This window comes from Epargyreus clarus, unplaced genomic scaffold, assembly GCF_041222505.1.
Source record: "Epargyreus clarus isolate Ecla_fem2 unplaced genomic scaffold, WU_Ecla_fem_2.2 ptg000014l, whole genome shotgun sequence".
NCBI classification, from domain to species: Eukaryota; Metazoa; Arthropoda; class Insecta; order Lepidoptera; family Hesperiidae; genus Epargyreus; species Epargyreus clarus.
The window spans coordinates 11,952,830-11,972,449 of NW_027332222.1; the positions used below are offsets into that span (position 1 = coordinate 11,952,830).

General features: G+C 34.0%; 1 protein-coding gene across 1 annotated transcript in view; it reads left to right on the forward strand.

The window, feature by feature from the left end:
- LOC140747406 (uncharacterized) overlaps positions 1-19,620 on the forward strand; it is a 62,606-nt gene that overhangs the window by 23,986 nt on the left and 19,000 nt on the right. The window contains exons 2-3 of the mRNA XM_073079840.1: positions 14,659-15,406; positions 15,949-16,160. Coding sequence (XP_072935941.1) covers positions 14,659-15,406; positions 15,949-16,160 — 960 coding nt within the window. The remainder of the gene's footprint in view (positions 1-14,658; positions 15,407-15,948; positions 16,161-19,620) is intronic.

Consider the following 19,620-nt stretch of genomic DNA (forward strand, 5'->3'; position numbering starts at 1 on the left):
ATATCCCACTATTTTGTAAATAATTAAGATAATTTGTCGTTGTTATGGCATTACGTAATAAAGTTATTCCTATTTCTAAATCCAACAACACTTATATACACCTCCAATGACTTACATACACTCAAATATTACCCACTCTGGCAAAAAGGATCGTTTGAAGAATCTTTGATCAATCCTCACTTCGATTGTTCAGATTACTACTCCAGATCACACTGGCTGTGGGCGACAGCATTTTATTTACATTTTACCCCCATTTGATTGATCCTCCGCTATTGTTTCGCTTTATATCAACACACCGATACCGACCGTCAGATTTGATATCAGTAACATATGATATCCATTTATTTATTTCCGACTCATGGTAACACATTATACGGGATTCTGGTGATTTTTAGTAAAATATGTCATGGATAATGCCATAGTATATCTTGTATATTAAGAGTTGAAGTGTAGGTATATGTTTATCACACTTGATGAATATGATGATAGATGATCATTGACATAATGTATTATATATTATCTATATCGCGATATCAAACTTTACGTACTTCGTCATTGTTTAAGAATAAATAACAATGTACTTACCAATATTTCATGAAACTAAAAATAAATAAGTAAAATTGGAATCTAAATCTAAGTCTTCATTATAATAATTGATAAAAAATATTATAATTATTTTGAATTTTAATTTCATAAAACTTTAAAAATTTAAATTCATGTTCTACTTTTAATTTATTACTGGCACAATATTGAGTACTGGTAGCCATAAAAAGAAACATTCTAAAAATAATGTGAAAAAAAAAAACAAATGAAGAATGCAGATGGATGTTGTCGCTTTTTGTTAATACAATAATTATTTCAATTTTTGAAAACGATATGACGTAATTAGTGAATGTTTTACTTTATATCAAAATATTGGTGAGTTTTTAGAGTAAGTAATACAAAAGTAAAAATATTTTATATTTAGTGAAATTCGCTTTAATTCGTCAAAAGTAATTTAATTTAATTTAAAAGAAACTCGCGTACATACACAATAATTAATTTTCATATTATATCCTGTAAATCTGTATAATACTTTGAAATATAGTTAATAACCAAATGTCGGCAGAAAAATGCCAATTTTCTGGAATTGCATATCGCTTCAATTTATCAAGTTACGATGGCGGTTTCTGTAATTGCTTCACCCATTTCGAGTCATTCCATCATCTTTAGCGAATTGCCTGAATCATCAATTTTGGAATGATAATTGACTCGTTTGATATTCAAATTAATCTGAAGACGTTTATATAACGGAAATAGCAAATGCATTTAAGAACATTTAACGAACATTGATTGATTTGATTTGAAACATATATTCCGCAGTAGGTATGCTCAAATTGCTTAATACATCTATGAAAATATAATGAATGTAAGAAAACATATTGATATGTTTGAAAAACATAGTAGCCACCATAACTTTAATATCAGAAATATAGCTAAACGATCAATAACTAAATATAGATTATGTAAGGTGGCTAGAACTTTCATGGATAACTGTATTTCGTACTACAATAAAATACCTGACCACATCTTGAATCTCACTGAAAAAAAGTTTAAACTTGTCGTTAAACAAACGCTATGTAAAGAAAGCGTAAGTACTAAGGCTGAGTAATTATTTGACTGATAAAACTGTGTGGTCTGAAGTAGCTCCATCTCCACATGTACATGTAGGTTAGGTTTTCCATTGTGTTAAAAACAATTATGCTTTAAAAAAATATGTGAGTTATGGAGTTTCTTTCACCGCTTCTTCTCCATAACGAAACACCTTGAGAAGTGGTGGTACGAGTAGATGTAAAAAGTAGTCTGTAAAGAACTTATTTTGAATAAAGAAATTTGATTTGATTCAATCTGTATGGATATTGTTAGAGACATCGTATAGCCTTATAGGGCGTGATACTCATTTGTGCCGTATAAGGCGACGTTTTCCAACTTATTTCTGAAGGATATCAACAAAAATATCGACTTCACGTTGTTCTCGTGTTTTATATTGGATTGGTTACAAATGTCCACAGGCGGCACTTACCGCCTAAAGTAAAGTGGTCGAGTTTTCATACTATTTAATAAAAATAAGTCAAAAAGCTATACCAACTTAAATAACAAAAGTGATTAACAATTATTTAATGAATAATAAATAAATGGCAAACCCAAGTTTCTTCTCGGATTTTTGCAGTGCACGTCAAATTGTACTCCAGATTTAGTATTAGAAAATAATATTCTAATTAATAATTTGTACTCGTAAGTACTCCCAAATGCCTATACAAAACACATACATCTCATTTCAATAAGCCCGAGCGTCTTAGAATTTTAGTACACTAAATACTTAGATGTACTAACCGTAGGATCGAAGACATTAGTGACAGACACACGCACACAGTGACCCTTCCAAATTTAATCAAGGGTAGCCGCAACCTCATCTAATCGAGGGAGAAATCCTTCAACCGCACTGTTATAAGGTTATGACGTCTCTATCACGACTCCGGTTAGATCTACGCGAGATGAGATTCCATTATTAAGAAAACAGTCTCTAGACGCACGAGTAGATTCACACAAATGTTTCTTTTGCTTTACAAAAAATTTATTACTTCACAGAAATGTTTCGAGAACTGATATGAAATCTTTATTCACTACCACGAATATATGTCAGAAATAAACATTATTCTAAGCCTAAAAAGTAATACGTCATGATAAATTGGGATGTTACGAATATAAAATTTCGGATCTGGATATGGATATATGAAAAGTATTATACCGATGGATACGAATAGACAGATATTGCAGATTATCCGATAGTTTCGGTTAAATATTTTCAGTTACAGTTATTAAAATTATAACAATAGTAAGAAAAAAGAAAATACAAATAGACGATTACATGAATTTATTTCTACGTTATTCTTTAGTGATAAACTATTATCACAAAGCAACTATTGGCTTATGTGCTTAAAAATATTCAAAATTATGCACAAAACGCGCGCGACTACTGTGTCAGATGGATCATCTGGGTGAAAATCACTCAGTCTTGCTGGAATTATTAAAAACTTTTCGATCGGGTCTGAAATTTTATTTCGGATATTCCATAGTTTCGATTTTGGGCATGGAGCTCCACATCCCTGACGATAACATTTCGCTCTTTACAAACGTTACATATTCTGTGTATCTTTACCTACGCTTAATAGAATAGAACGGCTCACTTATTTCAAGTCTTTTATACGTAAAAGAGAAAGCATACAAGGTTTTTATTAAACTGACAAATATACAGATGAGATATTAACTTTTATTTGTACGAACATGATACATATTATTCGCGCTTTATAAATAAATGCCACATAAGGATTCAATATATAATAAGTTAAGGTTCGATAAAAATTGGCCCATACAAATACCTAATTTGTTTAGAATTCACCGCTAGTATAAATAATTTATATTCTTCTCATAAAACGTGCGACCCCATATTGCCTTTAAAATGAAAGATTTCTCAAGTGTACTTACTTAATTTAATAGAACCGAAATCAATAAAAATCATCACTTAATGAAGTAGAACATCAATTACTTTCATATTGGCAAGTAAATTTTCTTTAGTAAAACAAAATTCGAGCAAAATATAAAACGCTATGAAGTCGCTCTAAGTTCAATAATAAGGGAACAAGTGCGCTGATACTTAAATAGTCGGTTATAAAAATCGTAAAACACTCCCGGGTCTGCACTCGTAAAATAGATTTATCGCCACCGCAGACTTCTTTTACTATGTCGAACATACGCGGACAATGATTGCAAGCGCAGCTGTGCAAACGGGTAGAAGTTTCTATTTTAAACAAAAAAAATAATAGAATTTTGAAATAAAAATCTTCAGCTGTGTGTTAAAAATGGATGTTAAACATAACCAAATTATGAAACATTAACTGTGACGGAATTTTAAACCAGACAATGTTTAATTCTTCAATTTTTTGAGCCACCAAAAAAGAGGAGAAGAAATCGATAGATATTCCAGTTTAACCAATGCATTGAATCGTTAAATTTTTAATTAATCGTAAATAAAAATGTATCTTTAACGTTCAATTTTCATAACAGTACTGTTTTAGAATTAAATCAGTTAGTTAAAATAGAAATAGATGTGAAGAAGAAATAGAACGTCGAATGAATAAATATGTATATGTTTTAAATCGGTTAACTAAATAATGTTAATAAAACAAAAAAATTAAAAAATCTATTCTAGAATATTAGTATTTTGAATTTAAAATAGCTTTAAATTATGGAAATAATTATTCCTAATTCAGATAGATATTTCACAGAATATTATATTTTAGAATCGGTAATGCTGTACATGTATCGAGTTGAGGTAGATGTTGTCACAGCACATTAAACACGAGTAAAAGATGTAACGACCTACGCATTTCCCAAGACAAATAAAGCGATAGGTACGCGTAACGATGTTGCCCAAGGCGCCCTATATCTCCCAAAGCACCTTTTAAGATATTAAAATATCTTCTCAAGAGCATACTGCTCTTTTATACCAAATTATATGTTAATTTGATATGCTCATCGTCTTTTGCAATAAGGAAGGAACGCTATCACATGACAGACCATTTACTCAATATCAATTGGTTGGTTCGCGAGCGTTTCTCTTTTATGAGCTTTTCGCGACTTTTCGCCTTTTAAACTTTACTCTCTCTGCTGTCTGGCAGATAAGATGTGACGCAGAACTTGCTTCAGAAAACCTTTTCATAGAAGATCGTACCAATTTAAAGTAAGATCATTTGTGACACAGATTTTTAATTCTTAAAATTTTGGTATTTTATTAATTGCTTCAGTAAAAGACAGTTCAATTATTGTCAATATCTAGAGATAGCCATGGAACACCATCGTATAAGAACATATTTATTCAGGCCTGCTATTATTTTATCAAAGTAATATATTTCTACTACAGCATATTTTTATAAGAAGATATACCTACCTAGCAGAAAGGCAATACAGCAAGATATAGCAAGAAAGAATATTAAACGTAACGTTTTTTAAAAACGCAATACACTTAATTTAACCAAAATTAAATTAAATAATAGACAAATTGTATTTCTATGTAGAATCTATACACAGGTACATACAATATCTTTGGACTATACATGGAACATGATTACATTGCAAGGTCTAGCGTTTGCAAAATAAACCTAGACGATAAAATCCCATACACGGCAAATAAAGGGTTCGGCATGGATAACGATGCTTTTAAAGTACTTACGATCGTTCCTAAAATGTATACATATCATAAAAAAGTAAGCTTCGCGTGTCCGCATATTGCACATGTTAGCAAAAAAAGTCGTATAAGTATAGTATAAATTATAATAGCAATTTCAAGCATTTTGTAAATTTTTGTCCGTCTGTTTATTTGTGCGTTTGAAGGCGCACCACATCAAAACGACTTAATGGAACTCACATTGAAATTCTTAACATTTCGTCTTTATTTCTTTCAAATTGATCAACTTTATCAAAAAATTATTACAATTTAAAGCCAGAATTATTTTTTCTAAAAATACATGAAATGTAACGAAGCGGGGGTTTTCAGTTCACCGCTTTTTGCTTGCTTTTTGTTTGCTTGATAGATGGCATTGTACAATTGAGATTACAATCTGAATCTACGCGAACGAAGTCGCAGGCATAACTGATACGCCCTAAAAACTTTTAAAAGCGCTCCCAAGTACCGACTGCTCTTACGCGCACATTGTTCGATAACAAGATCCCATCATCGTTTGTTCACGGAAAGAATACAAAAAACGATGTGGATACAGTTCCCCCGATATCATTTGCGTGAACCACACGCATACTCCCTTTGAAACTCAAACTGGCTACTGTTTTTCCCTAATGGCGTATCGCAACAATAGTTTCCGCTATGATATATGTAAGTATATCTAGTGTAGGCTTTGATAAGTAAAATAGAAAGATACTTCAAACATTTTTAGACAAAATTCACGTATAAATAACGAATACTACATAATTTACGTAATAAATAAATATTTTTAAACATTTAGGGACCTTTTAGAACAGACATGGCAATACTTTATTTACGCAACAATTTCAATTCTCAAAACACTTTCTTGTTAAGAGTGATCATTTGATCAATCTTTGTATTTTATCATCTAAGAGTGTAGTCACTATACTTCACCTACAAGGGCCCAAGACTTTTCAGACCACATTATTAATTTTATATAAGATCTCAAATATCGCAACAATAACTCAGTGTATCTTTAGGTTATAATAATATTGAGGTACGAGTATATTTTTGCCGAATGTACACAGACCGCTAGATTAAATATTTGTACATTTTAATATTACTATACTCTACTACTCGTAACATATGATTGTCATTGTTTAATGTCTCGTCTCATTGTTTAGAGTTTGAAAGCAATATTTAGTTTTACTCTAAGACCTACACAGGTTTTGCATACGCTATACGCATAAACAAGGATAATGTAGGTTTTTTAAAGTTAAATGGTTATATGTTTCTCCAACATATATAGGTATTGTATGGGGACTTCAATATCCAATTTTTTGTAAAGTAACTGAATGTCCAAAAATATCAATTGAATCAAACATGTGTCTAGTTCAAATAAACTCTAGTAAGACTCCACAACGTTAAGGTTATATATCACGCTGAAAGTCTCAACAAGTTACAATTCTATAAGCAGTAAATAAGCGAAATAAAATGGCTCTGCATCGCTAACACTCCCGCGGGCGGTCCTGGAGTGAGCAATAAAATTGTCACCAAGCTGTAGGGTTGCCAATCTGTATTCCCTATGTGGATATTAATAAACATTTTTACTGACTTGTGGACATTGTCTGGACAAATTAAACTAACTGTTTACTTAACAAGACTTTGTATATATTTTTAATAAAACATCTACAGTCTCTATTATTATAGATACACTTAAATTAAATAATTTTGGTTGCAAATATTTATATCAATTAATTAAAACAAACCACCAAATAAGATAAACAAACCTGGCAACCCTGTTAAACTGCCGGAAAGAAATGAATCCATGTGTATATCAAATACATAATGTAAATTAGTGTGTAGGTGTCACTTACAATAGGTATGTATATTGTATATGTATGAGTAAGAAAATTTGGAGTACGTCCGCCATTTTTTAATGTCGACTATTAAATATAACTTTCAACCATTCTGCGTAGTTAATATATTTTATAAGGTACGAGCTTTTGCCCGCAGCTACGGTCGCGTTACAAAGTAATATTTTCATCCCCTATTTTATCCCCTTGGGGGTAGAATTGATCAAAATCCTTTCTTAGCGGATGCCTACGTCATAACATCTACCTGCATGGCAAATTTCAGCCCGATAAGTCCAGTGGTTTGGGCTGTGCGTTGATAGATCACTATGTCAATCAGTCACCTTTGGGTTATATATATTTAGATATTTAGATTTAGATTGCAAAACATTTTGTGATGTCAACTTATTTCTAATTCAATCAGGCACAAAATATCTGAAAAAATAGGGGCCGCGAGCACTAATCACTAAGATTTGAAATCAAATTGCAATCTTCTACGTCTATGTATGTGGCAAGAACTTATGTTGAATAATAGCTCTATTTTTGTTTTTGATCGGAGGCGATATTTTTACCCCAAATATGAATCGACGAATAAATGGCAGCTAAAATATTTTATAAATCACGTACGTACGCTGTTCAAAATCACAGTCATTGACTGTACAAAAGTCACAGTTGAGTGGTAGCAGAAACGTTTTTCATGTACCCCGATTTTATTTGGGGTTGACTGAATCGAATTGGGTTGAATTTATGCTTTAATTTTTCTTACAATACTTGAAATGGGAATATAGTTAGTAAAACTAATATAGGTCAACCGTAGAGGTACTATAAACACAGATATTTCTAGTATTCTACATTTCAGTTGAAAGATGTGAATGCCGACATACATATAAAAAATACTTAAGAGGCTACCATCTTTGTTTTTTTTTATTTAATTTTCTCTCATAAGGTACATTCACACATGTATTATTAGTCTGCCAAACTGTGTAACAGTTTGTCGACAGTGTGATTGGTTACAGGTACCTATGGGCGGTAGACCACTTACCATATAGACTACATGATCATTGAATACTTCCATCTTTATATATATATTTCCTTATATACATATTTCTTACATGCGTGTGTATGTCACTGAACTCCTCCTAAACTACTTGAGAATGGTTTAGATGCACAATTTAGTCCGTGGGAAAAGGTTTTTTTAGTTAGTGATAGAATCGGAACTATGCAGTTGATCAAGTGATGATCTTTAGCAAAGTTGTTGTCCAAGAGCCCACGAGGGTTTGGGAGTTGGTAAGACCAATTTTCGACAGATGGCTCCACTGTCATTCCAATGCAGGTACAAATTTTCCGTTTTATGTATATCATACTATTTCTTAAAATGCGGGCAAAGCCGCGGGCACCACTAGTATTTTATAAAAACCTACTTCCAACTGGTCTACTTTAAGCATCATAGTCTCATAATGTGTCTGTTTGCAAAGATGTTTACCAAAGACTTCGTAAGTTGGGTATACTAAGTTTGAACATGTATTTGCGGTCTTTAGAAGCTGACTGAGCAAATAGCCTCCAATGAGGGGCGAACAAAGACCAAGACCGAGTGGTTTGTCCCGGAAGCAAACAACTCTAGACCGCCATTTTGAAACTATAGCTCTGATATTGCTTTTATCTTACCCTTTTCGAAAGAAGTTAGTGCCTATTTTATCTAAGAGTGCTAGCGGATATTATTTTATAAATTTCTCTTGTTGTGAAACTACAAATTAACTATGTCAATTAGGTTTCGATGTATTTTGTATGTATGAGTTTGTAGATTGTATGAATTTGAAGGTGGTAGAACCCTTTGTGGTTCGACTTCGGCGGCACCACCGCCACACCTATTTCTACCTAATAGCAGCAGTGTTAGGCGCTGCTGTGCTCCGGTTTGAAGGGTGTGGTAAGTGAGACAGACTTTTCCGAGGCGTTCCTGCTTAGTCCTCAGGGGTAGCGGCGCATCTATGGCCGACCTCAGGTCCGATGTAATCCTATCTGGGGTTGATTCATCTGTAATCAATCCATGGGCGACAGTAGCCACTTACCATCAGGTGGACTGCATGCTCGTCTGCTATTCTTATATAAAAAAAAAAAATGTAACAGAGTTATGAAATTAATGGACTGACGTAAAGGATTACACTAAGTAGGTACCGATTAAGTGAAGCTTGTGAACGACCAAAGTTTCGAAGTCTATCACTCTGCTACAATCTCGATAATTACAGTAGTTCATAGTAGTGTAGCAGTAGTGGTCGATCAATTGGTAAACAAGAAGAAATGTAATATTGAGTAAAATGGACATTGCAGACATAATGCGGACATCTGAAATGAAAAGCATGAAATTTGGACGATAGGTTTATTTTATGATCTATGCCCCAACTATTAGATGATTATGACTGCGCGTACAAAGTCGCGGGTTAACACCTAATACTAATGGTCTGTACACAAAAAGCAAGACTTCTTAATTAGAAACCTTTTATTTGGAGCTATTAGAATGCTTTGAAATGTTCGACTAAGAATAAGTCCTTCAAAACACTTTTACATTCAATATCGTCACTCAGAAGGAACTTGCCTTTCCGTCGCACGCAAAATAGGGACCTTTGAATAACAAAACAGGCACATTAGACTGTGAGTGTGTAAAGAGGGTGTGTAGTGGCGAATGACTTGTTTATTCCAGCCGCAAACGAGTTGAGCGCAGTGTGAGCTCGGAAAATAATCGTTCCATTTGTTTGTAGGTCTTTATTTATAACTCTTTGTTTTATTTACAGATTATTTATTTATGATATTAGTTGAAATTATTTTTGTACAACGAATGGTTATAAGCCTTTTGTCTTCTGATAGAATTATTTCTAATAAAAGACAAAAAAAAGACAAAAAAAAACCCGTGTCCAGCAGTGGGCTGGGCCACTGGTTTACTTTCAAAATTTGAAGTATATAGATCCTAGTCCACCAAGCTGTCATATGCGGATTAAAAGAGTTCCTTTACAGAATTATCAGGTATGTAGATTTCCTCGCGATGTTTGCTTCACCCCTTAAAGCAAGCAATAAAGTTAATGTCTAATATTCATATATATAATTTGAAAAATACTTTGATTGTTATCCGATGGGAACCAAATTTCAAACCACTAAGCTATTAAACATGCAACAACATAACAAATAAAATATGCAACGGCTAAACCTAACACTTAACCCCCTTGAGGTTTAATGCAAGCGTATTATAACGGCCACCGGGACTTGTTTTCTTTTATTTGCATTGACGTCACTGCACATACATGCACAGTGCAGCTGTCCGACAAACACCACACACAAGAATAATGGACAACCAACTTTATTGTGATAAGAAAAGTTGAGCGATATATAGGTACTGGAGCTACAGAGTAAGGGAAAAGCGACACAGAAGCGATACGCTTGTGATTTAAAATTCGGTCTTCTATCCCGGACATTCGTATTGGAATCCCAAATACGCAACATTTTCAAAGTATTCTTTAGAGAAGTTTTTCATTAGCTTTTTAATTAGCGAGAAAAATGTTACCAAAATGTTCTTCTAAATGTACTAAGACTACTACTAATTCTGCCAGCCTAATAGACTAACGTCTAAATCTTTCTGATTTCATTCCATCAATGTACTCGTATAATCCATTTTAACCATTAAGTAATAAACTGGTTTAGGGCAAAATCAGGCGTGCACACTTTTCGGTCAACGAACGCGAAAAAATGGATCAGCCCGTTTTTCGATCAGTTAAAAAGTTTCACGGTGTCGCCTACTTTGGTTAAAAGCTTTGCAGCATATTCTCAGCAGGTACATCGCATTAACATAAGTGACTATTTACATGTACCACAACTACACGACACCGCAGCACCAAATTGAGGGCAAGGGAAGTTGTTAGCGAACAGCATCTCTAGATCTTTTTGTAAAGATCCGTCGTTGTGGTGTGATTGTCGTCCGCCTATTACTATCTCACTGCTGGTATTTGCAACTCAAAGGGAGGGTTAAGGCCTAATCCACCACGCCGGCTAGGTACGAAATGATAAAATTCACGCATCTTTTAAAACTTTTGACTCTTGACGACTCGCGTGGCGAAGCGGTCACCATACTGGTCTGACGCGCTAGGGTCCCGGGTTCAATTACCGGCCAGACATATATCTGAATGATGAATTTAGATTTCTGTTTCTAGGTCTGGGTGTTTGTGTATTTGTCTATATGTGTGTCCATGGCACCCACGACACAGGGAATCCTAGTGTGGGGCTGTGAGTGTAGAAAGCGTTTTTTTTTCAATAACTTCATCATTGAAGCAAATGATAATAAATTTCTGATTAACACATAACTTTGAAAACTTTGAACGCTACCACTGCTAGCATGGCTATGGTATGGTCTAAGATCCGAAGCTAAATCGAACTGGACCGAGCTGATAATAGAATGAAACTCATTTTATAATGAAATTAGTACATTGGGTAATACATTAAAAATGGGTTTGCTAAAAAAATCCTGGACAGGATAATTTTAATTATTTTTTGAAAAATTAAAATTTAATTGAAAATTAAATTTTGCAACATCAAGATAATAAGAAAATTCTATTCTGAGTGAATGTTAAAAACATACAGAATGTGCAGGCTTTGGGTTACCTATTATTTACGTGGACGAACTACTGGGTTGTCAGGTATAAACAGGTATTTCGCTGGCAACTACTTTCACTCATGATGATAATAGATAAAATTTTATATCAGTAGAAGCGCTGTTTTATTGTGAACACGTTGATATAGGGTTGTCAGCAAAATGAAAATTAATTTTTCAAAAAATAATTATCATTATCCTGTCCAGGATTTTTTTAGCAAACCCATTTTTAATGTATTACCCAATGTACTAATTTCGTTATAAAATGAGTTTCATTCTATTATCAGCTCGGTCCAGTTCGACTTAGCTTCGGATCTTCTACTAGTACATGTGAATAGGTCTCAGTTAGTCGTCGTTTGTCAAGTGACTAGAAGTTACCTAAATACCGCCCGCTCTATTCAAATAATTTATTTGTTTGTCCGCAAAGTCTGGGGCACCTGACCCGATTTTATGATTGCCCCGCCATTACCATTATGCTTTTGTTGTTTTATTTTCGAAAATGACTTCATACCGTGGTATTAACGGTTAAATGCGGTTAAATGCTAGCGTGAATTGTTTACAAAAGGTTTTAGCAGTCTAAGTACATTGACTACTAGTACAAGTTTGTATAATCATTTAGAAATGTCTAGTACTGTCACCGCGCTTGTATTTGGTGACGAATTGACTATATCAGCTTTGACTCTTTTACACGCAGAGGGTACGACTTCCACCACTTAATGTTACATAATTGCCCTTTCCACAGTAAGTATATGTTACTTGACATAATTAAGTATTTCCCTGGATTTTCTTAAGGTCGTAGCAAAAAAAAAACAAAAAGCAAAATGTTATGCCAACAGCCACTTTCATTTTGTTTTGCGACCAAAATAAATGGGTTTTTGGACATAACAGTCAGTTTAAAATTAGCTTCTTAACGGGTCATTAATAACGAACCTTTTAATTTGAGTTTCTAAGTGGATATTTAGTCGGAATATTCAACAGTCATTCGTTTTCTAAAGGAAACTTATTCTATTACTGCAGACCTCTCTGGGTGATACTTTGTAAGATCTATTTGATATCGTTTAATAAATACTTTTCTTGTTATGCGTGTCACCCGCATTCGCATTCACGCATGCGGACAAATACCTGCATGGCACGAAAAAGTTAGCTATGATTAGGTTATTTTTTTACACTCCACTCCGCAGGCCACACTTCATACGATTCGATCATCACATGACTCAACGGTGAAGGAAAACATGGTTAGGTATCCTTGGTAGTCCTTCATAATATTCCGAAAGGTATGTAGGTAGGTAAGTCTACAAATCCACATTTGTAGGATAATGGGTTTAAGATTTACATGTATATATACGTCGTATAAGTTTATCATGTTTGAGATAATCCGTTGCCTCAAAGCAAGAGCTTATTTATCCACGAATACACGAACGTGGAGAAGTTTCGAACCGTTCGCGTAAAGTTACGTTAATTATTACATGAAAAGCCCACATTCCACATTCGTAACTTCATCCTTAGAGGATGTGTGAAGAGTGGGGATGATTCAGAAAGTAATGTCGTTAAAATGTAATTACTTTCCGGCTACGATCGCGTCATTGTAATAACTTTAACTGTTAAACCTTCATGTCACGTTTTACTGCTTGCATGTACGATGATAGATGTAGATGTGAGATGTTTGAGATGTTGATAGATTCAGTTTATGATAATAGGCCAGTGGTGGATTTACCAATAGGCTAAAAGTTGAAAAAGTGCCTAGACTTGCACATTTTTGGGGACTTGCACATTATATTCATCTTGGCCGACCTTTTTTCGCCAATATTTTTTTATTGACGATCGTAATTTATTTAGTAAAAAGTATTGGCCATTGAACGTTTTGTGAATATGGAATTATTTATAAATCGCACTAATAAATACATGGTTTATTCATCAAACAAATGCTCCATTTATTCAATAGACATTTTGAGTGCTGGGACGTTTAGCTACTCAGGCGTTCTGATAATAAGACATTTTTGGGTATATGTATGTATGTACGTAATCTTGAACTGAACTGATTCATCGATCGTTCACAACTCAGATTAACTAAGTTAAATTTCTTCGTGTGCACTGCCTCTAAACTAGCGTTTCTCAAAGCGGGCTACTTTATTAACCTGGAAGAAAAAGGAACAATTTTATTTTCTCTAAAATATTAATCTACGAAAATCTTCGTTTCTCGCCAACAGTTTTGATATTTTGATATTTTATTTTGAGCGCTATACAATACCAATTACGTTCTAAAAGTAAGCGGTAAACGAAATAAGTTTGAGAAGCTCTACTCAAGACCTTTCGCGACAGAAATAGATAGAACTTCGATACGGAACAACTAAGTTAATAGCAATAAATATATCGTTACCGTTCCCAACAAATTAGGTCGAGTAACTACCACAAGTTCGATAAATATCCAGCTGAAATTATGATAATCACTCTGATACAGCCAGAGATTATGTTATATATGCGGACTACGAGTCAAATTCAAATTAATTTCCCACATTTGAATATTCATTACGGAATCGACACGACATTTAAGTTGTATTTGCTAAATGACAGTGATTAATGCGATGTAATTTCTGCTACATTCAAATTAATATACAATTGTTATGAATCCTATTTCGATCGCGACTCATAATTTAATCATTAATTTAAGGTACTAACCTAAAACCACCATTAAAGAATAAGAAGTGTAATTAACAGGGTATATACATCTAACATTCAAAATAACTTAATCAATCAATAAATTTTCTTTTACTTTTTCATATAGAAATAATTTCGGAAAGTAGATTGTAAATATAAAATTCCGTTTTTTTTTACAATATAAACTTCCTAGTAAATTTTTGCATTGAAGATTTTGACATCCATTGAAACTACTTTACATTTTTTTATCTTAATACAACTTATTAAAAAAATATTTCTTTCAGATGCGCCGATACCTGCTTCCAGTGTTACTCCTGACAACGGTGGCGCTCTCGACGAGTGACATTCTTCCAATCTTGGCAATAAAACAAGTGGAGCCTGAACTCGATAGCTCAGAAGACCAAGTAAATGAAAATACTTTAGACAACAGACACAATAACGGACTTTCAAACGACATACTTTATAAAGTTTCCATCGGATCAACTCATGACGCACGTACGCCGTTGTTGATACCACAAAAATCCAACGTCGTATATCTCAGAGAGAATAGTCAGGTTGAAGACGTTGATAATGACCGCATAAATAAAAAGGATAAGTATGACGATGAAGGTTTTAGAAAAGAACAATGGCACAACTACCCAAGGCAGCTGGATCGCCTCCAAAAATACCTGTATCGACATCACCAATTTGATACAGTCCTTAATCCTGAACCAGATGAACCAGATGACATCAGCAAGAATATTTATGAAATAGCAACGAACGAAATGAATCGACCTAGCAACAAAAATGGACATGATATTTTAGACACTGTCGTGGCAGCCAGTCCCCTTTTAATACTCAAAATACGATTAGCATACCTGAAGAATGATTTACAAAGCACAGATCTAAATGAAGACATTGATACAGTGCCAATAGAATTAATACCTAACAGTATTGTTGATGAAAAAGATGAAGAAGTTATCGATCCGATTATAAGTGCGATCAAAGTTAAGAGAGAAGGGATAAGCAATACTAAAGGAACTGGGTTTTCGGGTAAGTTAAAAGATTAGCTAATCCGGTTAATAAACCTAAATCAAACTAACTTGGATATCAAATTATCAAGAAACCAATTACTTAAATATTCTTGAATTTATCTTTTAATATCAATTCAAATTCTTCAGCATTTACTAATGGGCTCAGTTATAATATCTATTAAGTAAATGAGCAATATCTATTTTCAGCGTAAATTACATTGGCGACCTACAGTTTTATAGGGGGAATATTGTGTCATTATATAAGAAACGAATTACAAGTATCAGCAAATGCAAGTTTGTGCTTAGATAAACACCTTAGTTTTCCTTCAACTGTAAACTAAAAACCGATTGTATTTTCGTCAAAAAAATCATAAGAAGCGCCACGCAACACGCTTCGGTAAAAAATGCTGGCTGAGTCATCTTAGGACTTAGATAGAACCTCTTCTGTACGGTTGCAGATAGTAGTGCTCTTGCGGCATTGACCACACCTTCTGATGGACAGAGTCAACCCGTCCAATTATCAAAGAAAACATGAGAAAGAGATTACCATTTTATTTACAGACAAGGCGACAAATAGCAAGAAAACGGTAAAAAAGAGAATATTCTCGCTTTGGAGTCGGCTGCAGAGTCTCTCCCACAAGGGTCACGAGTTGCAGCACCGGAGACACCTGCACGCCTTCTACGGCTTCCCGGACGACGGCAGCGGTGGTGGTAGCGCTCTCACGGCGGAGACCAGGGCTTCCTTCATACGACCACCCGGCTCACCCCTCCGTTGGGGATAATCCTTGCATTAAACGATAATGAGAACGCTTGTTTATTTTACAGTAGATTAATTTTTATGGCAGAAAATTTCCGATAATCTGATATTCTCATAGTGAGACTATAAGGCTGGAATTCTCCTTTTTCCTAACCTTTCGTAAGAAACATTTTATTGTTTTGAATTTATAAATATCGAACGCTTACTTAAGATGATATGATCATGATTACATAATGAGAATAGAGACGCATTTATGATAAGTGGGATTTATTTTCTATGTAAAGTTAATGTCATAGAGTTGTACTGATGTACCCGTATGTTTGGTACTTTCACCATTAAAATTACTTCCAAGGCCATCAGTATAGGATTTAAGCGCGTATCGTGAAACTGCGTGTCGTAAAACGCCTTATCCGGATAGATATATGAATATGAACAAACATATTGCGTTGACTATAAATTACTTCAGTGCAAGTATTCGAAATAAGTACAAAATTCCATACGTGTAACAATTTATAACTAAGTTGAGTTTATTCGACGCATAATCTACGCTACACAGCATTGTTACGTAAACTATTGAATAGTTTTCTTCAGTTACCGTAAAACGTACACACATGAAACACATGATGAAACAATTAATAATGTAAAAGTACAATTATGGGAAATCAATGCATTCTTTAAATATACCCATCTTAAAAGTACAAAATACTTAATTGACTTCCATAATAGCTACTTCTTGGTCATTTATATATCGGCCTTGATCTTCCCCACTTCTTAGAATTAAGTCATCAATTTAGCTTTCGTGTAAAATGTATTGTGTATTCTTCCATAATCCATATAATTATAGGCGACGTAGACAATAAAATCATAATAATATATAATCCGCTAGTTATAGTAAAACGTGTATTGTCAGTTTTTCCAGATTATCGAAAATTTCTGCATGATGCATAGACAACTTTATAAAATGGTTAATAGTACAATAACACGACCAAAGTATTTAGCAAGGAATGTACCTAATAAAATATGTAACTAGATGTTAATACCGCATTTTTTATTTAAAATGCCTCTATATACCATAAGAATAATAATGCAATAACTTTTAGAAACTATATATTCGTGCTTAAGCAAAATATGTACTTGTATTAGATAAATACTAGTGGTGCCCGCGGCTTCGCCCGCATTTTAAAGATATAATATGACATACATAAAACAGCAAAATTCGTACCTTCATTGGAATGACAGTGGTGCCATCTGTCGGTCTTACCAACTCCCAAACCTTCGTGGGCTCTTGGACAACAACTTTGCAAAAGATCATCACTTGATCAAATGCATAGTTTCCGATTTTATAAAATGTATATAGACAAATATTCATTTTTATATAAATAGATAGATGATCGACTAACATGGATAAGTAAAGTTACTGTAGGTAAATTATGAAAACATCGAATTTCGATCTTCTCGGTTGAAATATCGATTCACTGAATCGACCCATTACTGGAGATCGATTAAAATAATCGATTTTTTGGTTCAAAACATCGATTCTCCGAATAATCGATCTCAGATCGCAATCCCATCCGTAGTTCCCGTGGGATTTCCGGGATAAAAACTATCCTATGTACTTTCTCGGGTCTCAGACTATCTTTCTACAAAATTCCATTCACATCGGTTCAGTGGTTTAGCCATGAAGAAGAGACAGACAGACAGAGTTACTTCCACATTTATAATATTAGTAAGGATTAGTAAGGGAGTAAGGATTTGCTGACGGATTTGCTGACATAATTTGTTTGATCCTGATAACCTTTTTTTCGCTATCCTCGAAAAAGATCGAAGATAGAATCGATTCTTAGGGCCTCGATTTTTTTGTGAATCGATTTATTGCACTTCGATTCGAATCGATTCAAAAATCGATCTTTTTCGGAAAGAATCGCCACCCCTAAATATAATCCCAATAAATCTATATAAACAAATATATTGTTGCAACCGTCTCCGATTGCAAGAATTGATATTTTTAAACTCATGGTCATTTAGAGTATGCCAAAAGACCCACAAACGTAGGTAGGATCCATTACTGGAGCCAAAAAGAACGATTCTCTGATCTAAGATCGCTATCTGGGATAAAAACTATCCTATGTCCATTCTAGGGTCTCAGAATATCTTTGTACAGAATTTCATTAAAATCAGTTCAGTGGTTTAGGCGTGAAGAAGAGACATACAGACAGACCTGATAAGATTCGCATTTATTATATTAGTAAGGATATCGATTAAAATAATCGACTTTTTGGTCCAAAAGATCGATTCTCCGATTAATCGATCTTAGATCGCCATCCCTAGTTCCCGTGGGATTTCCGGGATAAAAACTATTCTATGTCCGTTCTCGGGTCTCAGACTATCTTTGTACAAAATTTCATTGAAATCGGTTCAGTGGTTTAGGCGTGAAGAAAAGACAACCAGACAGACAGACAGACAGACAGAGTTACTTTCGGATTTATAATATTAGTAAGGAAATGCAATAACTTTTAGAAACTATATATTCGTGCTTAAGCAAAATATGTACTTGTATTAGATAAATATAAAGACATCATAAGATCCACGATTATAACTAATACTTTGAAAACATTACTGTCATCATTTAATTTTGTCTTCCAAAAAACTGGATGGAAAACAACATGTAAGAAAACATCTACCTGACTGGCTTACAAATGATTTACACTGTACGCATGAGTGAGAACTCACGGAGCGGTTTTCGGCCGTATTCGCGGGCTGACGCGGAATAGTTTTATTTTTAAATTTACAACACCGTATTGTGTGTTTACGTAGGCGGCTACGAGTATGAATTTGTTGAAACAAAACCGCAAGTTGATTTAAGTTTCCCACATCAAACGCGCACGCCGTGAATAAATCGCCACCTATACATTTCCCTACATTTTAAGTGTCGTATTCCACATATGTTGCGTTACCGCATCCCCATGCGGCGGTAATTGAAAACCGCTTCGTGAGTTTTAAGCCTTACACAGACCTGCCTACCGGTTAAATAAACGAAATATATTGCTTGTTTCTCTTACAAGGCGGTATACTTAGCATCATAAGCTTATTTAAGCTGCAGGCTTACATAACAATTATGATACGTGGAACATGTCATTATAAATTGAGCTATGTAATTAATATAAATGAGTAGCTTACCTACAGCTGATACTTCGCAACAAACGGTTAAGAACACTCCTTCGATAAATTAATTAAAAACGATTACAGTAAATTCTAACCCACAGTACTATACTAGTCTATTTTTCTAGACTATTAAACTGACACAAAAGAAAGTTTACATTTGTTTAGTTTACGGTGTGACGGTAACAGATCTGTGACGTCAGAATTGTAATTCAATCTAGCTTTAGGAATTTATTTGCTATGGAGCGTTTTTTAAAATTGGATCGCATATTATACTAGACTTTTACAAAGAATGCTACTTACTCGTAGACAGAACT